Below are 20,597 nucleotides of genomic sequence, written 5' to 3'. Positions count from 1 at the left end.
ATCACAGCTCCCTCTGGGCTCGGGGAGGCGCCCCACCCCCAGCCCCGCGTCCCCGCCCCTCACCCGGGTCAGCGTCTCGCAGCTCAGTCTTCGGCTCTAAACAAGAACAGGGGCCCGAATCCGCGTTCACACGGAAAATTATGCCGGCTCCGGCGGCGCGTAAAATTCATGTGAACCGAACGAAGTGGGATCGGCGTGATCCTCCCTTTCTTGTCTCAACAGGGGTTTCGCAGCGTTACACAAGGCCGAGCTTGTCTCTTTAAGGAGACATTGGACCCTAATTAGTCCGCATTCCTGGCGCGGCTCGGAGCAAGGGGCCGAGGGTGCTTGGGTTGGAGGGGAGCGGCTGGGAGGACGAGACTCGGAAGGAGATCTTCTGACTAGCCTCTAGTCTCACCGGCCCCCCCCCACCCTTTATTTTGCCGCCACCATCGCTACCAACACCCAGTTCTGAAGATGCAGCCAGGGCAGCAGCAACAGCAGCAGTAGTCACCGCTGCTCCCATGCCCACGTTACTTTGATTGACAGCCGAACAAATGTTTCCCAGGTTCGAACGCTCGCGCTAAGGAACTTCAGCCAAGGCGAAGCTCCGCCTTGGGCGGGCCATCTCCGCCCCGCCTCCGCTAACCCCGTCCTGTTCCATTCATTGGTCCGAGCCACCGACGACGCCCGGCCCCCACGTGGGTTCCAGCCTGGCCGGCTCCTCCCCGCTAGCTCGCCATTTGTCAGCAATGAAGTGATGGGCAGTAACACAGACGGCGATTAATGTTCAGCCATCTCTGATTGGTTGTTGGAGACGCCTACTGCGCCGGGGTGGGCGGGGCGCTTGAAAATCGCCCCAGAGCGGTCGCGTGGCCGGCCGGTGATTGTAGTCAATCTGGCCGAATCCTCAGCCGCGGTCGCCGGGGGTGGACTACATCTCCCGGGATGCTCCGCGGTCCCTCCACGGACGGTTGTGAATATGTATCAGAATGTTAATGATTAGCCGCTGCTAAATTTGGTCAAAGAAGTCACCTACACAGAGCGTGTTGTTAGAGCTGTTCTGAGCGGGTGTTTGAGCTGTTGGCTGCTTTCTTTCCCCTCTCTCACACACTTGTATATTATTTTGAGGTGCTGTTCGCAGAGTTTGAAAAGAGAGAGAATTAAAAAAAAAAAAGCCGCAAGCCTTCCACTCTCTTTTATTTTTATAATCCCCTTCAATTTGGGGTTAAAAAAAAGACGAGAAAACAGGAAGGAAGAAAAATAAGGAAATGAGATGTGGTAAAAGAAGCTAAAAGGTGCCTTTTAAAAGATCGTTGCTGTGAGGTGAAAAAAAATCTCCAGAGAAACCAAAAAGCACCGCCGAGACCTCTTCCGAACCAAAGGAGTTTGTGTTTGCTTTTAGGAAAGAAGAGAGAGATCATTCATTTGGAGGAATAACAACCAATTAAAAGGCAAATAAAAAAAGTTTGGAGTGGGACGCCGACCGAGCCAGCGAGCGAGCGGGTGGCGCTGCCGGCGGGCGCTGGGGCGCGGAGCTCTCACTCTCCCCGCCCGGGTGAGCGGCGCGGCCGCGGCGCCGGGCTCGGCGGGCACGCCTCGGCGGAGCGAACGTCGGAGCGTTGCCGCGGGAGACGCGCGCCGGACAATGCCCGCGGCGGGCCAGTGACGCCCGCGGGGAATGCGGAGCGGCCCGGCTTCCCGCACCCAGCCGCCGCCGCCGCCGCCGCGCGTTTCTGCCGCCCGCGTCACGCGAGACCCGGCGGGGGCCGGGACCGCCCGAGCCGCCCCTCGGACCCGGCCGGCCGCCTCCGCCACCGCCGCTTTCGCCTCCTCCTTCTCGGGGCCATTAAAGCCAATGAGCCGCGCGCCTCTGCCCAGCGCAGCCAACTAAATCGGTTTGGATGATTCGCGACCTGAGCAAGATGTACCCGCAGACCAGACACCCGGTGAGTGCGGGCGGCGGGGGCGCTGGCTCGCCCGGCGCCGGGGGATTCTCCGCGTCGCCTTCTGCGCGCCGAGTTGTGTCTTTGGCCGGAGGGGCGTGGAGGTCGGCCCGAACCCCGCGCCCCGCTCGGGGAGTCGCCCGCCACTCCTCCGCCTCCACTCCTCCCGGGCACTGGGGCACTTTCGGAGAGGGGGTGCGGAGAAGCAATTGAGTTGTAGCCATTTTCTTATTGTTGTCTTTGAAGCCCCTGGAAGCCGCGCGGAGCCGTTTGCTGTCCCCGCGCCGCGACTCCTGGAGGGGGGGGTGGCGAGCGATGGAGGAGGCGCGACTCCGTGCCGTGGCGGGGAGGGCGCCCTCGGCGGCGGCGCGGCGGGTCCGGCGGCGGCTCCTGAGTGCGGGACGCCGGCCCCTCGCGCCGCGGGCCCCGGGGATCAGCGAGCCAGCCGGCCTGCCGTGCCCCTTCCCCCGACCTGTCCGCGGCCCGACGCCATGGCGCGCGTCCCCCCGACGGGCCAGTTTCGATTCCGGGTGGGGAGACAGTGGGCGAGGCGCGCCGGCTCCTGGGCGCCCGCCGTTGACGTGGGAGGGGAGCGGGGTCTCGAACTTGCGGGGTCCGGGGGGGGGCACGGGGACGCGGGGGCCCGGGGCTAGCCCGCAAGCGGCTTCCGCCGGGCTGTGCGGCCGGGGGAGGGGGCGGGAGGAGAGTTTTAATCTGCCTGCGCCATGACCCCCCTCCTCCTCCCCCAGCGCCGCGTGGTTTTCTCTACATCTCTCCGCCTCGCTTGTGCTGTGGGCTAATCAAATATTTTATTGTTGTTCTTTAGGCACCGCATCAGCCTGCTCAACCCTTTAAATTTACAATTTCCGAGTCCTGTGATCGGATTAAGGAAGAGTTTCAGTTTTTACAGGCTCAATACCACAGGTAACGATATTGACTTTAGCTGATCCTCCTATTTGCTTAGCTCTTGTCTTCCCCCCACATACACACACAGCCCCCCTCCTTTTTTTTTTTTTTTTTGGCCACCACAAAGGTATTATCGTCTTTCCTTGTGGGCAGAAAAGGCAAGTCAAGGCCTCTTTTCTTCAGGCAGGTGTAAAGAAATTAAGCGTTTCGTCCTTTTCCTGTAAATTAAAAAAAAAAAAGGCCGAGCAATCGAAACTGGGGAGACTTGGAAAACGCTGAGGCCAAACTTTCGATATTGATTTATTGGGGCCAGGAGAATGGAAGGTTGGGAAGGTTCTGGGGCCTTTTGACTTCCTTGGTTCTTTATTAATTACAGCGGGCTTGATTCCTTCTTATTTCTTTCTGCCCTTCCGCTGAAATACCGAGAGCCCAGAACCGTGGGAAGTCGCCAAGTAGGCGATTTCATTACTTATATGCTGAAAAGATTTTTTCGTCTTAAGAGACAATCATTAGACCTTAGAGTGCCTTTGAAATATTTTTCTTTCGCTGGATTTTCAATGACGTGTAATTCTTACTTCATAAATGCTGGAACCAAAACAAGGCACTGAACCCCATTCACGCCTTGCCCCTGGGTGGTGGTATTCAACTTGTCTCTGTGTTTTGCAGGGAAAAAAATAAGACATCGTTCACAAGACATGCTTGATTCATATTTTTATTAATCTCTTCGTGGAACATTAAAGAAAAAAACTCCCTTGTGACAGTTTGGGGGACTTATTAGTGTTTGGAAATATAGGCATTACTGATATTTATTTCCTCGTTCTTAAGTGAATTTAGTGAATATTCATTTCTGGATGAGATTATGGAGTTAAATTGGCTAGAGGGTTTTTTCTTAAAACAAACAAAACCCACACATTTGATTCTTGTTGAAAGGGCAAGCCCAGGCTGGTTCCACTCACACTTTTCTCTCCTGCCTGTTTTTCAGTAATGAGGGTGGTATTTAAGATAGTTGATTTGGCGTTTTGTAGGTGATGATTTAGAGGAGGGAGTGTGTATTTGAAAGATGTAAGTCAAGATCTGCGTTGTACTTAGATTTCCTTATTTCTTGAACAGCCTGAAGCTGGAATGTGAGAAACTTGCCAGTGAGAAGACAGAGATGCAGCGGCATTATGTGATGGTAAGAAAACTGTATCACAGATTCAAAGTGCCTATTAGTTTGGGCTACCAAAGCAAGAATACGTTCAGATTGCTACTGGCTGCAGGATAGAGCACAGTCACGGTGCTAGTGCAGTTAAAGTTGTGAGAATGTGCCCATTAGCAACCTGTAATTCCAGGATGTTATAACTTGCCTCTGACAACCAGCTTTGATTTGAATTTTCAAAAACTTTAGCTGCATGGGGTATAATTTTCTGTGCTTTGTTTTTACAGATTGAAAAAACAACAACCTGATTGACATTTTGTTTAGTCACAGGCAAAATGTTTTTGTGTTGGTGGTTTTCTTTGTTGTTTTATTGCTCTTGCTGCAAACAATTTTAACCAGATAATTTTTCAGTAAACTGTTAAAATTTTAATGTATTTTATTTCTTTTAAAGAATAATGGGTAAGAAAAGACACCAGACATCTTTTCAAATTTTCCCTCCCTCCTCCTCCTGCCGCTCTGTGTGTTCCTAGTGTGTGTATTTGTGTGTTTTCAATTTCTATAGTGTTACATTGGTTTGAGGAGTGTTGTAGTCTCCTGTATAACTGATTTGTTCTGCCAGAATTTCTGTAATGCCAGTTATACTATATGTTTAAAACATTCAGATCTGCTTTTTCAGAAGTATTACCAAGTGTATTCTTATGTTTGTTCATAAAGGCTCCAGAGTAACTCATTCATTTCCTATCAAGCCTTTTTTCTTTGAATGTATGAACGTGAACAGTATGCTAAAAATGAGAAACGGAACTCTGAAGTAGCATCACCTTTTTGAACAGTTCTTGTCAAAGCGTCAGCATTTGTATGAGACACATTGTTTTTGTTATTTATTTGCCTGCTGTGCCTAGGAGTTGGAGTCCATAGGGTACCAAATTTTCATCAGACCTTCATGAGTCATCTGCTTGTGTTGTATAAAGACCACTGGAGATGTTAAGAATGCTATGTTTGAACTTGATTTTCTTAGTTTTGTGAGTTATTGTCTTAGATTCTGTGTGTTAAGGTGGCTTCTAGTTTATTAGGCTAAAGATAGCGGTAGAGTGTTCTTCCTGATGTAGCAACATTAATAGGACGGATATTTTGGTTTAGGTGAGGCTTTTAGGTTTGCTTGGGGACTCTTTGAACAAACTAGGGAAATTGATGAAAAGCATGAGATTAATTGCTTTTCTTTCTTTGACAGTATTATGAGATGTCCTATGGATTGAATATAGAAATGCACAAGCAGGTAAGCTATCATTTCTTTATAAGCATTTTAAATGACAGACAGTAATTCTGTGCACTTTAGAAAGGAAATTGTATGTTTTGCAGTTTTATTCTGCACATTTTTTTGTGGCTACCTGTATTTTACAAGACCATGTACTGGAGAGAATGCTATATTTTCAGGTGTGGTTCCCCATCTTTTTTGCATATTATCCTCATTTTAATCATTTAAGAATGTGATATAAAGTGAATGCATATTAAACTTTGTACACTTTCAAAAGCAGGATGCTAAAGTTTTAAAATATGTTTTTTTCTTTTGAAAGAATTTATGTATTTTGGGCATTGCAAACTTGTCTTATGAAAGCTTTTTTTGGAAAATATTAAGAAGTAAAATTGTAAATTGTGTGGAGTTTTCCTTGGATTGGTGTGAAAGAATGGATAGAGGGTGAGCTGGGAGGATCAAAATGAAATCTGTGGAGCTACAAAAGAAATTGATGTAAATTCCTTGTACTGGTCCCCTGAGGCTACTTACTTGGGTTTTACCAGGAACTGTAACTGTTCTTTCCAGAATTTGTACAGAATACATGAGCCTGATAGGAGGATGTGATAAGGTTCAACACTGGGTCTTGGGTCTTGAAATCTAGCAGTTAGTTCAGCCCAAAGGAAGAAAAAAGAAAGAAAAAAGATAATGATTAGTCAGAAAGCGTTGAGAGGTATGACTGAACCAGACTTTTTTTTGCAGGAGACTGAATAAAATGGTTTGGTTTAAGTTTCCTAGAAGGAAAAATAGCATATATGTATAAATATTGTTTGGCAATAATAATCCCTCTAGGAGGCATTTATTTTTAGTCATCTAGTGAAAGTGCTTCAGATCTGTCTTATCAACCATTTCAGAATAGTTGTGTTTATGTGTTTACCTGCTGGGAAAAGATGACGGAAAACTTAGTGCTTTTCATCTCTTATTTATACTCATGGTGGATGTCATTACCTTCTAAGTTTAAAAAATATGAAATGATCACATATTATTAGGCTCTTACTACTTATGGATTCCTTTTTGGATATGGTTAATTATCACATACCTGAAACATACTCAGATCTTTAAAAGATGACAGTTAGATAGTAAAAGCAATCAGACAGTATTTGAAAACAAAAAGTTGGAAAAACAAAAAAAAGGAGTCGTCACACTGAGGACTTTATTTCAGATACTTTTTTTTACTTCATGTGCTATTTGGTTATGTCAGTATTAACATTATAGTATCATTGGCCGCATGTTAAAATTCTTATTTTGGCATCCTTGCCATTTCTGTTTAGATAAGTAATGTAAATACCTCCTGCTTAAACAAAATCCATCAAACTTATGGATGGGCTCCCCTTAGTTCTACCTTATAGGAATAAGTTACATGAGAGATATTGTTTGTTAATTATCCTCAATATATGTCATTTTAGGTCTGGATCTTGTACATGTCTTTTTTTTTTTTTTTGTCTTCATCCACCACCCAATACTAATTAGTGTCTTTTTAAAGATTGGACCAGATGATTAATGTCCCTTTATTTCTTCTCCTGTATCTTATTATTTAACCATAACCACTTAGTTTTCAGATCTCCTTATACTGTTTACAGTTCTCAGAGACACAGAGCTTGTATGTATTTCTTTTAGGGGGCAGGGGACGGTATGTGATATCCCTTAATTTTACACATTTTATACTTCTGTAATTCTGTCATCTTCTTGTCCAGCTGGCCTCAAATGCCATCCATTTGAAATTGAGAATGGAGTACATTTTCCCTTTTTTTCTCTTGCTTTTAAATTCAATCATATCAAGAATCCTGAGGGCAGTTTATCACATTATGAAATACAGACAGCCCTGCAAACCACCTACTTATTATATTTTCTTTCTTTCCCCCCTTAAGCACAGAGGCATATCTGTCTTTATTTGTTTTCCTAGGCAGACAGCCTTGGTTCCTCTTGGCCTCTCTTCCAGATGCACTTGCTGGATACCCTCATAATGGAAAGCAGCAATAATGCAGGGAAGTTGCCCTGCGGCATAATTGGGCCTAGTTCTCAAGATCAGGTTAGGCTTATTCACTTATTAGATTTGTGTCTCTGAAGGGTTCAAGAGTAGGAGTCCCCGGAGTCCTTGGAAGTACCCTAGTAATTGGTGGCCCTGATATTTGAAACCTTTGTGTATTTTTTGGTTAATGCTTCTGTTCTTGGCTGCTGCCTGCCACAGAGTATTTATTTTTAGAGAAATTTTTCATTGGAACAGAAAATGATGGCTGTGATGGAGTCATGACTCTGTGACTTAGCAAATTGATAAAAGGACAGAAGCACAGAGCAGTGACAGGCAGGCTGGTCCCTCCCCTTTCTGTATGATACTCGTTGTCAGTCACCCTGTGCTGGTTCTGTTAGAGGACTATAAAGTGAAACCTATGGGGAATTTGTCATTCTGAAATGAAAGCTAATGTAATTAGTACCAATTAAAGTACATTCAGTAAATTGGATTTAATCTTAATTAAGCCTGCATAATGTTGCCAATTTTTAACAATTATGTTTGAGAACATAATTAATTTAAATTTTGGTAACTGAGTAAATAGCATTAGTCTGGTAGAATTAGTTGATTTTTTTTAAAGGGGAACTCAGTGACATGACATGGAATTAGAGCATAAAATATGAATATAATTTCTGATAATCTTTAGTAGGATCGATAGAGCTGAGCAGATAAAGCTGGGGAAAAACCCAGAAAGGTTAAAGTGGAGTGTTCTAGACTATAAAGTGAATTAATGCTTTGCCACTGTCTTAAGTTCTAGCATGAAAGTGAAGATGACAAATGGGACATGGTTAGAAATGGCACGCGTTTCATTGTGATATCTTCATAATGGGATTTTTTAAAATGAAAGAACATTGACCTTTATTCCTTAAGGATTTCCATCTAAGTTGGGTTTTTTTGTTTTTTGTTTTGGATGGGACAGGTGGCCCGTGGTTTAGTTGTTACTTTTTTTTTTTCCCCTCTGCTGATTGTTCTTTATAACTATAGTGTGGCTTCTAAATGGGTCAGTGACCGTGGGCAGAGCAGGGTGATGCATGCAGTTGATAACATCGCTAAGTGCTGCTTGTTCCCATCCTTCACTCGTAATGCTGTAATTAAAGAAGACTGCCCTGATTTAATTTGATTTAATCTGGCAGCGGCAGTTACCACTTTAAAAAGCGAATATTGGTTGTAGATTAGGAACAATGGGTATGCAAATTCGACCTATAAGTGTACGTATACAATTATTATTTTTTTTCAACTCAGAGCAAGAGAACTCCTGTTTCACTACAAGCCATGTAAATTTTATTATGAGACTTGGGCCACAACCATTTAAGTGCTGCTAAAATATTAATTGAATAGAAATGAAAGGGCCTTGCCAACTGACAGGATATCATAATCATAGCCTCTCTGGTCGATGGTAAATGATGATAAATGACATTAGGAACCTTTTAGCAAACTGTAATAACTACAGGGAGGGAAGCAGTATGGATTTGCATTATATCTGATACCCTCTAGTACCAAGTGGATTGCCAATACTGCTTGTTTAGCATTTTCTAAGGGCAATAGGATATTGATTTCTGACTTACAAGGAACAGCTCTATTTTCACCATTGAAAAGTATTGCAGGTTGTTAAGAAGAAATTGACTTGAAGAGGCCGACTGCTGCCCATCATGGAGCAAATAAAGCAAAACTGCCGAAGCATGGTGGAGCAGCGAGAGGGGCCCTCAGCAATTTGTTGCTATTAATTTACCATGCTCGACAGCAAATCAATCGGCATCTACTTCATCTGCTGGAGAAAATGCTGTCCAGGGCAGATAAAAGGCTCGGCATGGTACAGAGAATAGACTGGATTGGCCAAAAGGAGGCTCCAGTTAATGTGTAAATAAGTGAAATCAAGGCCACAGTTGCAGAGGAAGCTGTTGTTAATTAGGTTGGTGAACTATTTCAGAAAGCAGCCGAGGATTTGGAGAGTAAAAAGAGATTTATTGAGGTTGAAGTAATATATGACTGGCATGGCATTCCAGCCTTGAGTGTACTTGATTCTAGGGTGCAGTAAATTTATTTGGGGACAGTGCTTGCAGCGGAAGTCAATTTGTTTAGAGTTGTGTTTAGACCAGATTTCCCATAAGAAAACTTTTTTTTGGAGCATTACTAATTTCTTAGACATCTCTTGTCTTAGATGGTATATGCTTGGCTATGGAGGAGTAGATGTAGGAGTAGGTGTTTGAGAAGATAGGCAAAAAGGTGACTTGTATTCTTAGGCAGTGACTATTTTTTTCAGGAATGGATGTGATTGAACTCTTGTGTGATGATGAAAGTGAATTATCGAAGGTGGGAAGTTCTAGCTGAAAGTAACTAATAAACCAGTGAAAATTTTGCTGACAGAACTTTCTTTTGTTGTATAAAATTAGGAAATAATAATCTAGAGGGGCTGAACGGTGGTGGACACTGCTGGACTGGAAATTCTCAAAGAGAGATTACAAGTGAAATCTTGATGATTGTGCAAAAAACTCCAGATACAATTAGAGCATGGGGAGGGGGTTGTGTTTTTATTTGTTTTTCATTAAGGTTTAAAGCCACCCTTTCTAATTTAAGATTACTTATCCTTCAGTAGTATTCTGTAATTAACCAAATGGAGGTTATTGGTGGTAAATTTTCCCCTGCCTCTCTGATTTGAACATTTTGGGATGAGGGCCAACTTAAGTCCTATTTTGTAAGTCTAGATATATGTAGATTTTAATTAATTTTTTTCCAAAACAGAGGTTCTAGCATTAGGACAGTTGATACCAAGGGGCAGTGGCTTGGGCGGGACCCACGGAGCTGTCATTTTACATGTCACAGGACCTTCAGGAGAAGCGGATCTGGAGGAGGAAGTTTAACCTGTCAGGGCATGTGCATAATTAGGAGCATTTTCTGGATCACGTGGGTTTCCCCTTTTTCTCTTCTCGCATGTTGGGTTCTTAATTTTCTTTCTGAGGTTTTGTAGAATACCTGAAGATTTTTCACCTGAAGCAGTGTTTGTTGAGTGGAATTGGAATTTCCTTTCAGTGGACGTAAATGTTTATTACATATCTGGGTTGTGCTTACCACTGATCTGGGCCCATTGCCAACATTCTTTAATTCTCACAAAGATCCTAAGAAAGGGATTATGTCCCATCAAAGGATGATTAAACAGAATCAGATCTGCGCAAGGTGATACAGTTATTAGGTAGTGGACAGATGAATTTGCCTGGGAGGGTGTTTGCTGGGAGATGGGTCTGCCCTGGGTTGGAGATTCAGGCCCCAGCTCATTTCTGGAGTGGAGAGCCCCTGGGAGGCTGGGCTAGTGCTTGGGTTTGTCCTTGAGCCACTGAACTTCAGGCTTATACCCAGACCCCTGCAGCTCTGCCTAGAGTCAGGGCCAGAAGGCTTGGCCCAGGACTCTCTATCCATACTACTGTCAGTGGGCAAGAGGGCGAGGGTCGCTTTCACTTGGAGTCTCCCACAAATGGGGCGAGGAGAGCTGCTTGTTTATCAAGATGAGTTTACTTCCTCCCTGGGTAACCTATTTCTCATTTGTTTACAAACTTGCTTTTCCATTTAACTTTTATCTTTTCCTTGTGGCTTTTAAAACTGTGCCTGAAGACAACGGGCTGTTTGTTAATCACCGTCTTGTGGGTTTTTGAAGGGGGAAGTTGGGAGGGGAAAATGTGATGTTTTGTGGCCTCTTTGTAGTTCAGAAAGAGGTTCTTAGATGCAGGAAATTGCACACAACTCAAACTTTTAAATGAAGGCAAATGTTTTGCTTATACTGTTAAAAGGCTTTCTTTGCAGCATTCAAACAAAGGGATATTTCCTTTCTCACTGCCCCTTAATCCCTACTGGATATTGCTTATTTTTGTTTAGCTTATTTTATTTGCTGGGCAAAATTCTTTGTATCCTGAATAATATCATTTTGAGCCGGGTTGGCCTAGTGGACTGAGGGGTAAGATGCATCTTTTTAGGTGCAGTTCCAGCCTCGGTGAAGCCGAGATAGTGCAGGCACTGGCCCATTGTTCTCACATTCTTCGTTTTGTCTTTCCTAGAATTTTACTTCTTTTTTTTTTTTTCTTTTTCTTTTTGTACTATAGAATAGATAAAGTCATTTGGGAATTAAGTGTTTCAAATGTGTATTGAGAAGTAATTTGTGTTTGTTTTTAGTGAAAACATTTTTATTTGACATGACACTGCAGAGCCGGTGAAAGGGATGTGATTTTTAGAAGGTATTTTCCCTTGATCCCTCCCCATACCTCCTCTTAAAAAACTCTAGCTCTTTAGCTGCGGTGGCGGATCCAGTGGTCCTGTGGCTAAGTTAGGATCAGTTTTGTGAGCTGGGCTGTGGGAGAAAAGCTGGAGGCAGCACGTGTAGGTGTGGGCAACTGAGTATTTATACTGATAATGATGGGTTGCGAGACTTAGGACTTGACTTGTTCAGAGGAAGTTCACTGCAAACAGAGCTCACCAAATTACTCACTCTAAGGGGGACGGGCCTGAGAAGTTTTAGTCAGAAGTGAAAATTAGAGTCGTTTTGACTCTGCCTTAGCAACAGCTGTCAGTGGTAGCTGCTTTCTATCTGTAAAGAGGTATTTGGCTGGCATTCATCAACACAAATCTGTATGCCCTCTCTGTTTTCGTTGGCCTTGACCCAGCATTTATGCCAAGCTTTTGCTGGTTTCTCTACCACTGAGCCCACCTTTCCTCAGAGAGCTGCCGTGTGTGACAGTACTCCGTCCAGGGGGACAAAGGGAAGGTGTGGGTTTTCGTAGCTGGTTTGTCAAAGAAGCGGAAGAAAAAGACCCCCAGACACCTCTGAGGTCCTCTGGTGCATGGGTCACTTTGTCATCATTTTTGAGGATTTTGCCCACAAATACTTCACGGTTGTATTGTGGAGGGAGTTTCTGTGATGGATGGAGAGAAAGGCTGGCTGCTCTACTGGGCTCCACATAAAACCTGGCCAGCCCGCTGCGTCTCAGCCCCGGCAGCTTAGGCATGAGAGGCTGAGGCAAGGAAGATGGATATTGACTTTCTGATTTCCTAGCAAGCTTATTTCACTGAATTGTTATTATTCTAATTAGGATTCTGTTCTTATTTTCTACATATGTATTCTGCTTCTGAAGGTCTGTGGGTTATTTTGGTTAAAGAATTTGAAAATGCAAGGAAATATAACTGGAAAGAATTGTAGAAATTATGAGCACTAGTACCCTGTAACACCCTTTCTTTACAGAGAGCTTAAGGCGCTTTATATGTTCTCCTTAATCTTTCTGATGTTCCTGTAAAGCAAGTAGCAAGCTTGGATCCATGTATTTATTTAAATAGCTTCTGTCAGTGGAGTACCCGACAGTTTGCCAAGCACTGTCATTCCACTGCCCTCCTTGAACAGATGACACCGAGGCTTAAGGGCTTAAGAGACTAGCCCAGTGTCACGGTACAGGAGGATCAGCCTGCGGGCGGGGAGACCAGGGTTCACGCGGGTCAGCGGACACCCGAGGTGGCACAGCGAGAGATGCTGGCAGAAAAGGAAACAGTAGGTTTCTTGACTTCACTTCCAGGGCTCCCTTCACTGACCGCGCTGTTTCCAATCAGCAAATAGTGCGCCTGTTTCTGGGATGTCCTCGGCTGCATGCAACACGAGACGATGGAGACGCTACCGGCCCGTCCATCCAAGAAGTGTTAGAGTGTCACTCTAGCTAGAGACCTGATCTGTGTGTTTGTGTGCGAGCACAGAGCCTCCCTCTCCTCCCTGCTATCCGCCCAGAGTCCAGGCCCCGCCGAAAGGGAGGCTTGGGATCACAAATTAAAATACAGAGTCTGGGTCCACTTTGAGCAGAGCGCTTAATGAAACTGGCTGTTTTTGCATTCCTAAAGTATACTGTGCAAACACTAGATGTGAACTTGTTTCTTGCCAGTCTGCTCTCTCCCACTAGAAGGTAAGGCTCCGTGGGAACAGGGGTGTTTATTGTTCTCTGCTGTGTCCCCAGTGCTGAGAACTGCCTGTCACACAGTAGGTGGTCATGAAATATTTGGTGAGTGAGGGAATCCCTGCATTCAGATCGAGCTAGCCAAGAATACACGCGATTTAATATTTTTAAGGGCATATTGTGGTTGTAGGATAACAAACGCTGAGCTTCCAAGCCTCGTTAGGCCTGTGGTGCCTACTTGTTAAATTTGTGGAAAAATGACAAGTGGAAAGACAAAGTAAAAGCAACTGAGCTCGGTTTGCTTTTCAGGAGTGAGTTAGGCTAGTTTAAGTAGAATATATGTGTTCTAGCATGTGGAATTTGCCTTCTTAAAGATGAAAACATGAATCTTTCCTAACTGAATTTAAAATTCAGTTTAGACATCACTCTATCACTGTCACTGTGTATCTGAAGAATTCTTTTACTATTAATAGGTCTGTGTACATGTGGTTTGAGTGAGTGTGGGGAGATATTGATCTTAGCCATACCGTGGTGTGTTTAGCTAACTTCTTTCCAAATCAGTAAAGATGCAGGCTTCTGTTTCTTTTCAAGGGACAAGGAACTTTGAATATATCTTAGTTTTTTATTGGTGGACATGGTACCGTGTCGTTACAAGAGTAGTAATCGTAACAGTAAGTGATTTTAGAGAGCTTGCTGTGCAGATAATATTTTATTCTTACAATAACCTTATGAGGTTATTACTGTATATTATTATTTCCATTTTGTATATGAGGAGGCTGAGACACATAGAAATTAAATAAGTTCTTGAGATCAGCCAACCAGTAAAATAGATCCTGGGTTTGGCTCAGTTTCAGATCACTGGTGTGATAGATGTTTCTGTCAATTCTCCAGACATTTCAAATGCTCTGCTGCTTCCCCCAAAGTACTTGACTGAGTCAGGAGATTCAGATTCTAGTTCCGACCTTGCCAGTAACCAGTTGTGTGTTATTGCTGAGTACCTTAACTTCTTAGGACTGTACTTTTCTCAGCTTAAAATTGGAGTGTAAGTGAACACTGAGATCTCTTTTAGTTCCTTTGGTCTAAAATGACCATTTGGTTTTGGTTATTTTCTATGACCCAATGAACAGAAGTGAGACTTCTTTTTAGTCTCAGAAAGTCCCTTTTAACACCTGTTTTCAGAGGTTTTTGTTTGTTTGTTTTTGTTCACGCCGCGGTTGTCGGCATCTTAGTTCCCTGACTAGGGATAGAACCTGGCCCCGGTAGTGAAAGCTGAGTCCCAACCACTGGACCACCAGGGAATTCCCAAAAATTGTATGTATTTTATATGTATATAATATAATTCCAGTGCTGCTTTAAAGTGATTAGCTTTTGTGCTTTTCATTTGGCATGTATAGTGTTAGAAAATTTAATCGTACAACTTCAGAAATAACACGAATTATAATGTGATCCAGTAATTTTCTCCCGAAGTGTTAAGAGGTGGGTGTATATGTAGTAGTTTATTACCTGTTGTGTAATTAGCTCCTGGGATTAGTTATCCTTCCAGAATCCAGTGCCGATGTCAGTTTCTTTAGCTGAGGTTTACCCTGATGACACTGCAGGCCTGTAAACTGGCTTACAATGAACTCGAGATCTTAAGTCCTTGGGTTTCTCACATTGTCCTTTACTTAGAGAAGGTTTGGACTTTTCAGCTTGGTTTATAATAAGTTAACTGTAATTAAATAAAAGAAGGGGGAAATGTATAATCTTGACCTTTGATGAATCAAGGACATAGTAGAGCTCAGTAGAGATCATAGTAGAGATCGTAGTAGAGATCCATCGCTAAGATATAAGCTCCAAAAGAAGAATGTGTTGTGTTACTCCTGTATTTCTGGCATCTGAAACAGTCTTTGGAACTTAACAGAGGAAACGCTGGAGCAACTGAAGGGATGGTTTAATTTTTCATTGCACTGCATTTCCTATAGTAGAGTGTCAACCACCAGTATATAAGCTTTGTTTCTGAGCTCTTAGGCAGGACTCTTAGGGAGAGTAACGATGGCCTCGGTAGGCAGTTCGAGGTTAGGAGTTCTCATTGCAGTTCTGCCACAGGCCCTTGAGCTGGCAGTTGGGCAGTTTTAAAATTTAGGATTGGATTCATCTCCAGATGAATGGAGGTCCAGATGGGGGGTCCTTGGCTGGGTTTTAAAGTATCCACAAAGTCCTTGAACTTCTATACAAAATTGTATGCCTTCTTCTGTGGGAGAAGAGAGTTCATAGCACTCACTGATCCAGTGAGGAAACCTGGACCCAAATGGAGGAGTTTGGGAACTATTTCTCTAGAGCAGTGGTGTCAGACAGGGCAGTTCCTTTCTCCCAAGGACATTTGACAGCATCTGCAGATATCTGTGGTTGTCACAGCTCAGAGGTGCTACTGGCATTCTAATGGGTAGCGGCCAAGCGTCAGCCTTGTCTGGCTTCTCTAGTTAATTACATAATTTCGAGAGAACCTGTCAAACCATACTTGTATTTTCACGTTTTCTTATGCTGTTCTCATGATGATTAGCAAAGTAGGGTTGTTGGTGGTGGTGGGTTCTTATTTCAGGTTCAGAATGAGGGTGTTACATGGTCTTCTGTAATCATCTTTTTCATTGGAAATTTCTTGTTTTAAGTGAGGCCCATTTGTCTTGGCTACCCATTGAGGGTCCGAGAATTAGTCTTAATTCTTTTTTTTTTTTAAGTTTTTTTGATGTGGACCATTTTAAAAGTTTTTCTTGAATTTGTTACAGTACTGCTTCTGTTCTCTGTCTTGGCTTTTTGGCGGTGAGGCATGTGGGATCTTAGCTCCCTGACCAGGGATTGAACCTGAATCCCCTGCATTGGAAGGGCGAAGTCTTAACCACTGGACTGCCAGGAAAGTCCCACTCTTACTTCTTAGCTCCTTTCTAGGTAACAGTTTTTCAAAAGTGTTGTCCTTCATTAGCCTTCCTTTGTCCATGCTGAACAGTCCCAGTATTTCAGCCATTCTCTGGGATACCTGTTGGGTTATTACCAAGATAGGATAGACTGGGCCACCTGAGAATTCAGCATAACACCTTGGCCTGATCTACCCCAGCTGAAAAATCAAGGCAGATCTTGCTACCAAATAGTCCTTCTGCTCTTTCACTTAGCTTCTTGATTGGGTCAAAGTGCATTGTGCTTGAGTTTGTCTAGTCCTGACCACATTGTGATAAACAAAATGGAGTCTTGAGTTTTCTAAGTAGCCTGGGAGTCTACTCACATGGGTTTATTATATTTTTGAATATTTGGGCACTGTTCAATGAACATGTTTTATTGGGGCTTAATTTTTCCCTTCGCATATTCCATTGTGCCGTGCTATGAAGGCGGGTGACTGTTCTAAAGGCTTTTGATTTGGGGGAGCATGTCGAACTGTTTGGGAGTTTGGCTTATTACCTCTAAGTATGTCTACCTTGGTTAACCTCAAAAAATATTATAGTTCACCTAAAGTGGCCAATAAAAAACATGGTGTCATTTCCACAGTTACTTGCTTAAGCAATTTTTGGCCAAGTTGGGGAAGACAGAGTGTATGTTTGGGCTTTTTAATGGAAAAATTGTGTCCTGCACTATTCCAGAGTGTCCTTAAACTTTCTCCTTTATGTAGGTTCCAGGAATGTGGAGATGACAGCTCTACTTCCTTGTAAGCCTTCAAAATTTTTTAAAAAAATTGTTTACATTTTTGAGGTTTCAGATCTGGGAGACTGGGCCACACATAGTACATTTATGTACAACAACCTTTTTAAACGGCAGCTCACTTGCAAGTGCTTGATATGGCTGACCTTAAGAAGGAGACCCATTGTTAGGACATACTTTAATGAGATCTAAGCATAGCCAATAGGATTTTCTTAAAATCTAAGCAAGAATTTAGGATATTTTGCATCAGTTTAGGACGTATATAGAAAAAAATTTGGTAAGATCTTTGTTGGATTTGTATTGTGAGATGGTATTCATGCCAACTTCCCAAGATTTATAAATTCCACTCATCTTTGATAGTTGATTTCACAGTTTGGGGGCATGCATTTGTCGTTTTTGTTTGTTTGTTTGAAGCTCGTGCAAAAAATAAACTTTCTAAATTGAAATTTTTAGCTTCTCAAATTGAATATTTAGAACTAGACCTACAGAGATTAAGATTATAACCTAAAGACTTAAACCTGAAAAAGAACTGAATCCTCATGAGGTTGTTTATTCTTCCTTCACTGGGAGAGTTGCATGGTTAGGAGTTGGCAGTGTTGGATACCTCAGATGGAACGCAAAGGCTATGGTGGCTTATAATCGTTCATTCAGCAAATGCTAATTGACCTCAGACTTTGTGCAGGGTGCTTTGAGGGTTAGGGAGTTAGGGGAGGTAGAACTCTTGCCTCCATGGATTCTAATCTTTTAATGGCATTTCGACCAGTGTGAATAGTACATGGCAGTGTGTGGTGATGGCACACTTGTGACATAGGCAGAAGAGGAGGAAGTGTTTCTGGCTTGGAAGTGATTAAGAATCCTGTTACAGAGGATGTAGGGACATTTTAGTGGGACCTCAGAGGAGGAGGTCTCTTCGGCAGGAAGAAAGGAAAGGGGAGGATTCCAAGTGGAAGGCACAGAGACAGGAAAGTGTTGTCCATGTTCAGGTGGTGGTTACCATTTCCAGCTTGGTTGGTTGGTAGAGGAGAGAATGGTTGAGGTGGTGGGTTTGGGAAGCATTATGGAAGGCCTTAAATGCTGGTTCTGTTACATGGGCTATTGAGGGAAAGCATAGGGAAGACAGTAGGGCAGGGACTGTGTCGGTTTTGTTTATTTGCTCTATTCTCAGCAAGTAGCATGGGGCCTGGCAGAAAATGTTCAGTAAATGGTGGTTGAAATGATTTGAGTGGAGAGGGACATGAAGGAGAGAGGCTGGGTTGAAGAGGTGACAGGTACTGGAAAGGAGGAACCCAAGTGACCCCCGCAGTTCATTGAATGAGGGGTGTGGAAATGAACAGAGAAAGGCCTAAAACATTGACCTCTGCAGACTTTCAGAATCAAGGTGCCATTAATAGAAAAAGAGACCTTGGAGGGGAAACTTGGTCTTGATTATGCTAGGGGGTGAGGTGCCTAGGGAGGAGGAAGAGTGATACACGGAAGAGGAGGGAAGGACAGGGGTTTGTTGCTTCTCCCCTGCCTTCATATCAGCACCTTCCCTTCATCTCCTGCCAAGTCTGTTTTCTTACCAAGAACTTCAGGTATTCTTTTTCAGCAAGATTTGTATTTGTGCCTTAATTCTATACCCAGACCACAGTGGACTTTGCCAGGCAGCCCTTTGTGGTCAGTGGTTTTAGGAACTTACCATTTTAAGGAAGGTGTTTGACCTTTGTGTCAGTGTATGAGAGAGATTTTCTTCATCATTTTGCTTGATTACTGCCATTACCTTTATATAGATATAATAGTGGGAGTTTGCAAATTATTTGATTTTGGCTTTTTTCCTTTTAACGTTTTTTTTTTTTGACATTAAAAATAGGTACAGAATCCTTTAAATTATTCATCAGCTATGGAAATTCTGCTCCAGTCATTCTTTTCTTCTGTTGCTTTTTATTTTCTATCATTTGGCCAAAAACTGTGAGTAGGTCAGTGATTCTTTATCCTTTTTGTGTTGAGAAATTTTATGTAAACGCGAGGCTGAGTCTGTAATTGTCTTGAGAAACTACTATATTTCAGTAATTACTCCCATTGTCCATTATGTATGAGCTATATACCAAAATTACAACGGATGCTTTAGTCAATGTGAATTACATGTGTGTGGTTAATTTTCTTTTTTTCCTAATGTGAGGCATATTCTGTATTTTAAACTTTTTCCTCCTTTAAGACACTTGTCTTAAGCTGCTGTAGTTGAGTGAGAACAACAGTGATAGTAAGGAAAGTTAAGTAAAGTAAACATGAAATTAAAAAGGCCATAGAGTACATTTTGGTAAACCAAAATACTGCTTGGTGGCATAAAGCCACAGATCCATTCCAGAAAAAAAAAAAAAACATGCGGAAATGTGGTTTTGCTGTCTGTCATGCAGTCTGTTTCAACTGTCAGAAACATACGTTGCTTTATGGGGTATTTTTTTCAAGTCTGACCACAGCTTTTAATTTCCTTCACTCCACCCATACCTCCCACCTCACCCCCATGTATCTAGTGCTAATTTATGGGCATTTTAAATGTAATGACATCAACACCAAAAGGGTCAGCAGTTGTGGCAGAAGTTTTGTTTTTTTTTTTGGTGGTACGCGGGCCTCTCACTGTTGTGGCCTCTCCCGTTGTGGAGCACAGGCTCCGGATGCGCAGGCTCAGCAGCCATGGCCCACGGGCCCAGCCGCTCCGCGGCATGTGGGATCCTCCCGGACCGGGGCACGAACCCGTGTCCCCTGCATTGGCAGGTGGACTCTCAACCACTGTGCCACCAGGGAAGCCCGTGGCAGAAGTTTTTTGTCTTAGATATGCCAAGTATCACTTCTGTACTTTTGGACGCTTTTACTAGAACACAGCGATTGTCCTTGTTTTTGGACTCTTCGATCTAAGTTAAATTGAGATCTTTAAAAGGTGGTTTCGGAATGCTTTTTTCCCCTTATTTTTCTTTCTTCTTTCTTTTTTTTTTTTTCCTAAAGAAATAGTATATTCACATTAAAGAGATTTTAGAAATAAAGAAAGAAAAAGAGTCAGTCACAATCCTGCCACTGTGACCTAGGCAGAAGCCGAAAGCTGAGTCTTCACTGTTTCCACCAATGGTGTTGTGGCTGATGGAGAATTATGCCCCTGCCACCCCCAGCATCGAAAAAAACTGGCCAAGGTTCAAGGGGTAATACATAAAATAAACATAAGTATGTTTTGGTTTCATTTAAAAGTATGAAAAAGTATATACCAAAAGGAAACCTTAGGTCTTTAAAATCAGCTTGATTTATTGGTGACTTTACAGTTTCTTCAGCTTTTTTTTACGGGCAACACAATCCTAAGTATTTTTTAGATCTACTCCGATTTCAGCCACTAACTTCCTGTGATCTTGGTAAATCATCTAACTTTTCTGAGTCTCAGTTCCTCATCTATATCCATAAAACAAGGGAATAGGACTGGATCAGTATGTTTTATAAGATGTTGGGTCCTGGGCTCCCCAGCCTGGGGCCTGGGCATCAGTATTTTTCTAAAAGTTCCAGGGGTCATTCTGATGTGCAGCTGGGTTGAGAACCAGTGAACCAGAGCAGTGCTTCTCAAACTTTGATGTGCCTACAAATCACTGGGGATCATGATAAAATCAGATTGTTGCTGCAAGTCTAGGGTGGTACCTGATATTGTCCATTTCTGATGCCCCATTGATGCCCATGCTTCTGGTCCACTGACCACGTTTTTAGTAGCAAGGAGCCAGAGACTCTCCAAAATCTCCAAAAT

At 43.1% G+C, this 20,597-nt stretch overlaps 1 protein-coding gene across 10 annotated transcripts in view; it reads left to right on the top strand.

Moving 5' to 3' along the window:
* The first annotated feature begins 838 nt into the window (after window positions 1-838).
* The window catches only part of TLE4 (TLE family member 4, transcriptional corepressor), a 155,609-nt gene continuing 135,850 nt past the window's right edge, over window positions 839-20,597 (top strand). For 5 of the 10 annotated variants that reach the window (XM_027105634.1, XM_027105633.1, XM_027105636.1 and 2 more), the window contains exons 1-4: window positions 839-1,928; window positions 2,752-2,849; window positions 3,942-4,005; window positions 5,198-5,242. In XM_027105634.1, coding sequence (XP_026961435.1) covers window positions 1,884-1,928; window positions 2,752-2,849; window positions 3,942-4,005; window positions 5,198-5,242 — 252 coding nt within the window. In that variant the 5' untranslated portion in view covers window positions 839-1,883. Of the gene's footprint in view, window positions 1,929-2,279; window positions 2,456-2,751; window positions 2,850-3,941; window positions 4,006-5,197; window positions 5,243-20,597 lie in introns of those variants that run through there. The other 5 variants (XM_027105635.1, XM_027105637.1, XM_027105632.1 and 2 more) reach the window with 2 other exon arrangements.

Source organism: Aethalodelphis obliquidens, unplaced genomic scaffold (assembly GCF_003676395.1).
Source record: "Aethalodelphis obliquidens isolate GAN/ISIS:26980383/991018 unplaced genomic scaffold, ASM367639v1 scaffold7, whole genome shotgun sequence".
In the NCBI taxonomy this organism is placed as follows: domain Eukaryota; kingdom Metazoa; phylum Chordata; class Mammalia; order Artiodactyla; family Delphinidae; genus Aethalodelphis; species Aethalodelphis obliquidens.
This window is presented reverse-complemented; position numbering and strand designations above follow the sequence as displayed.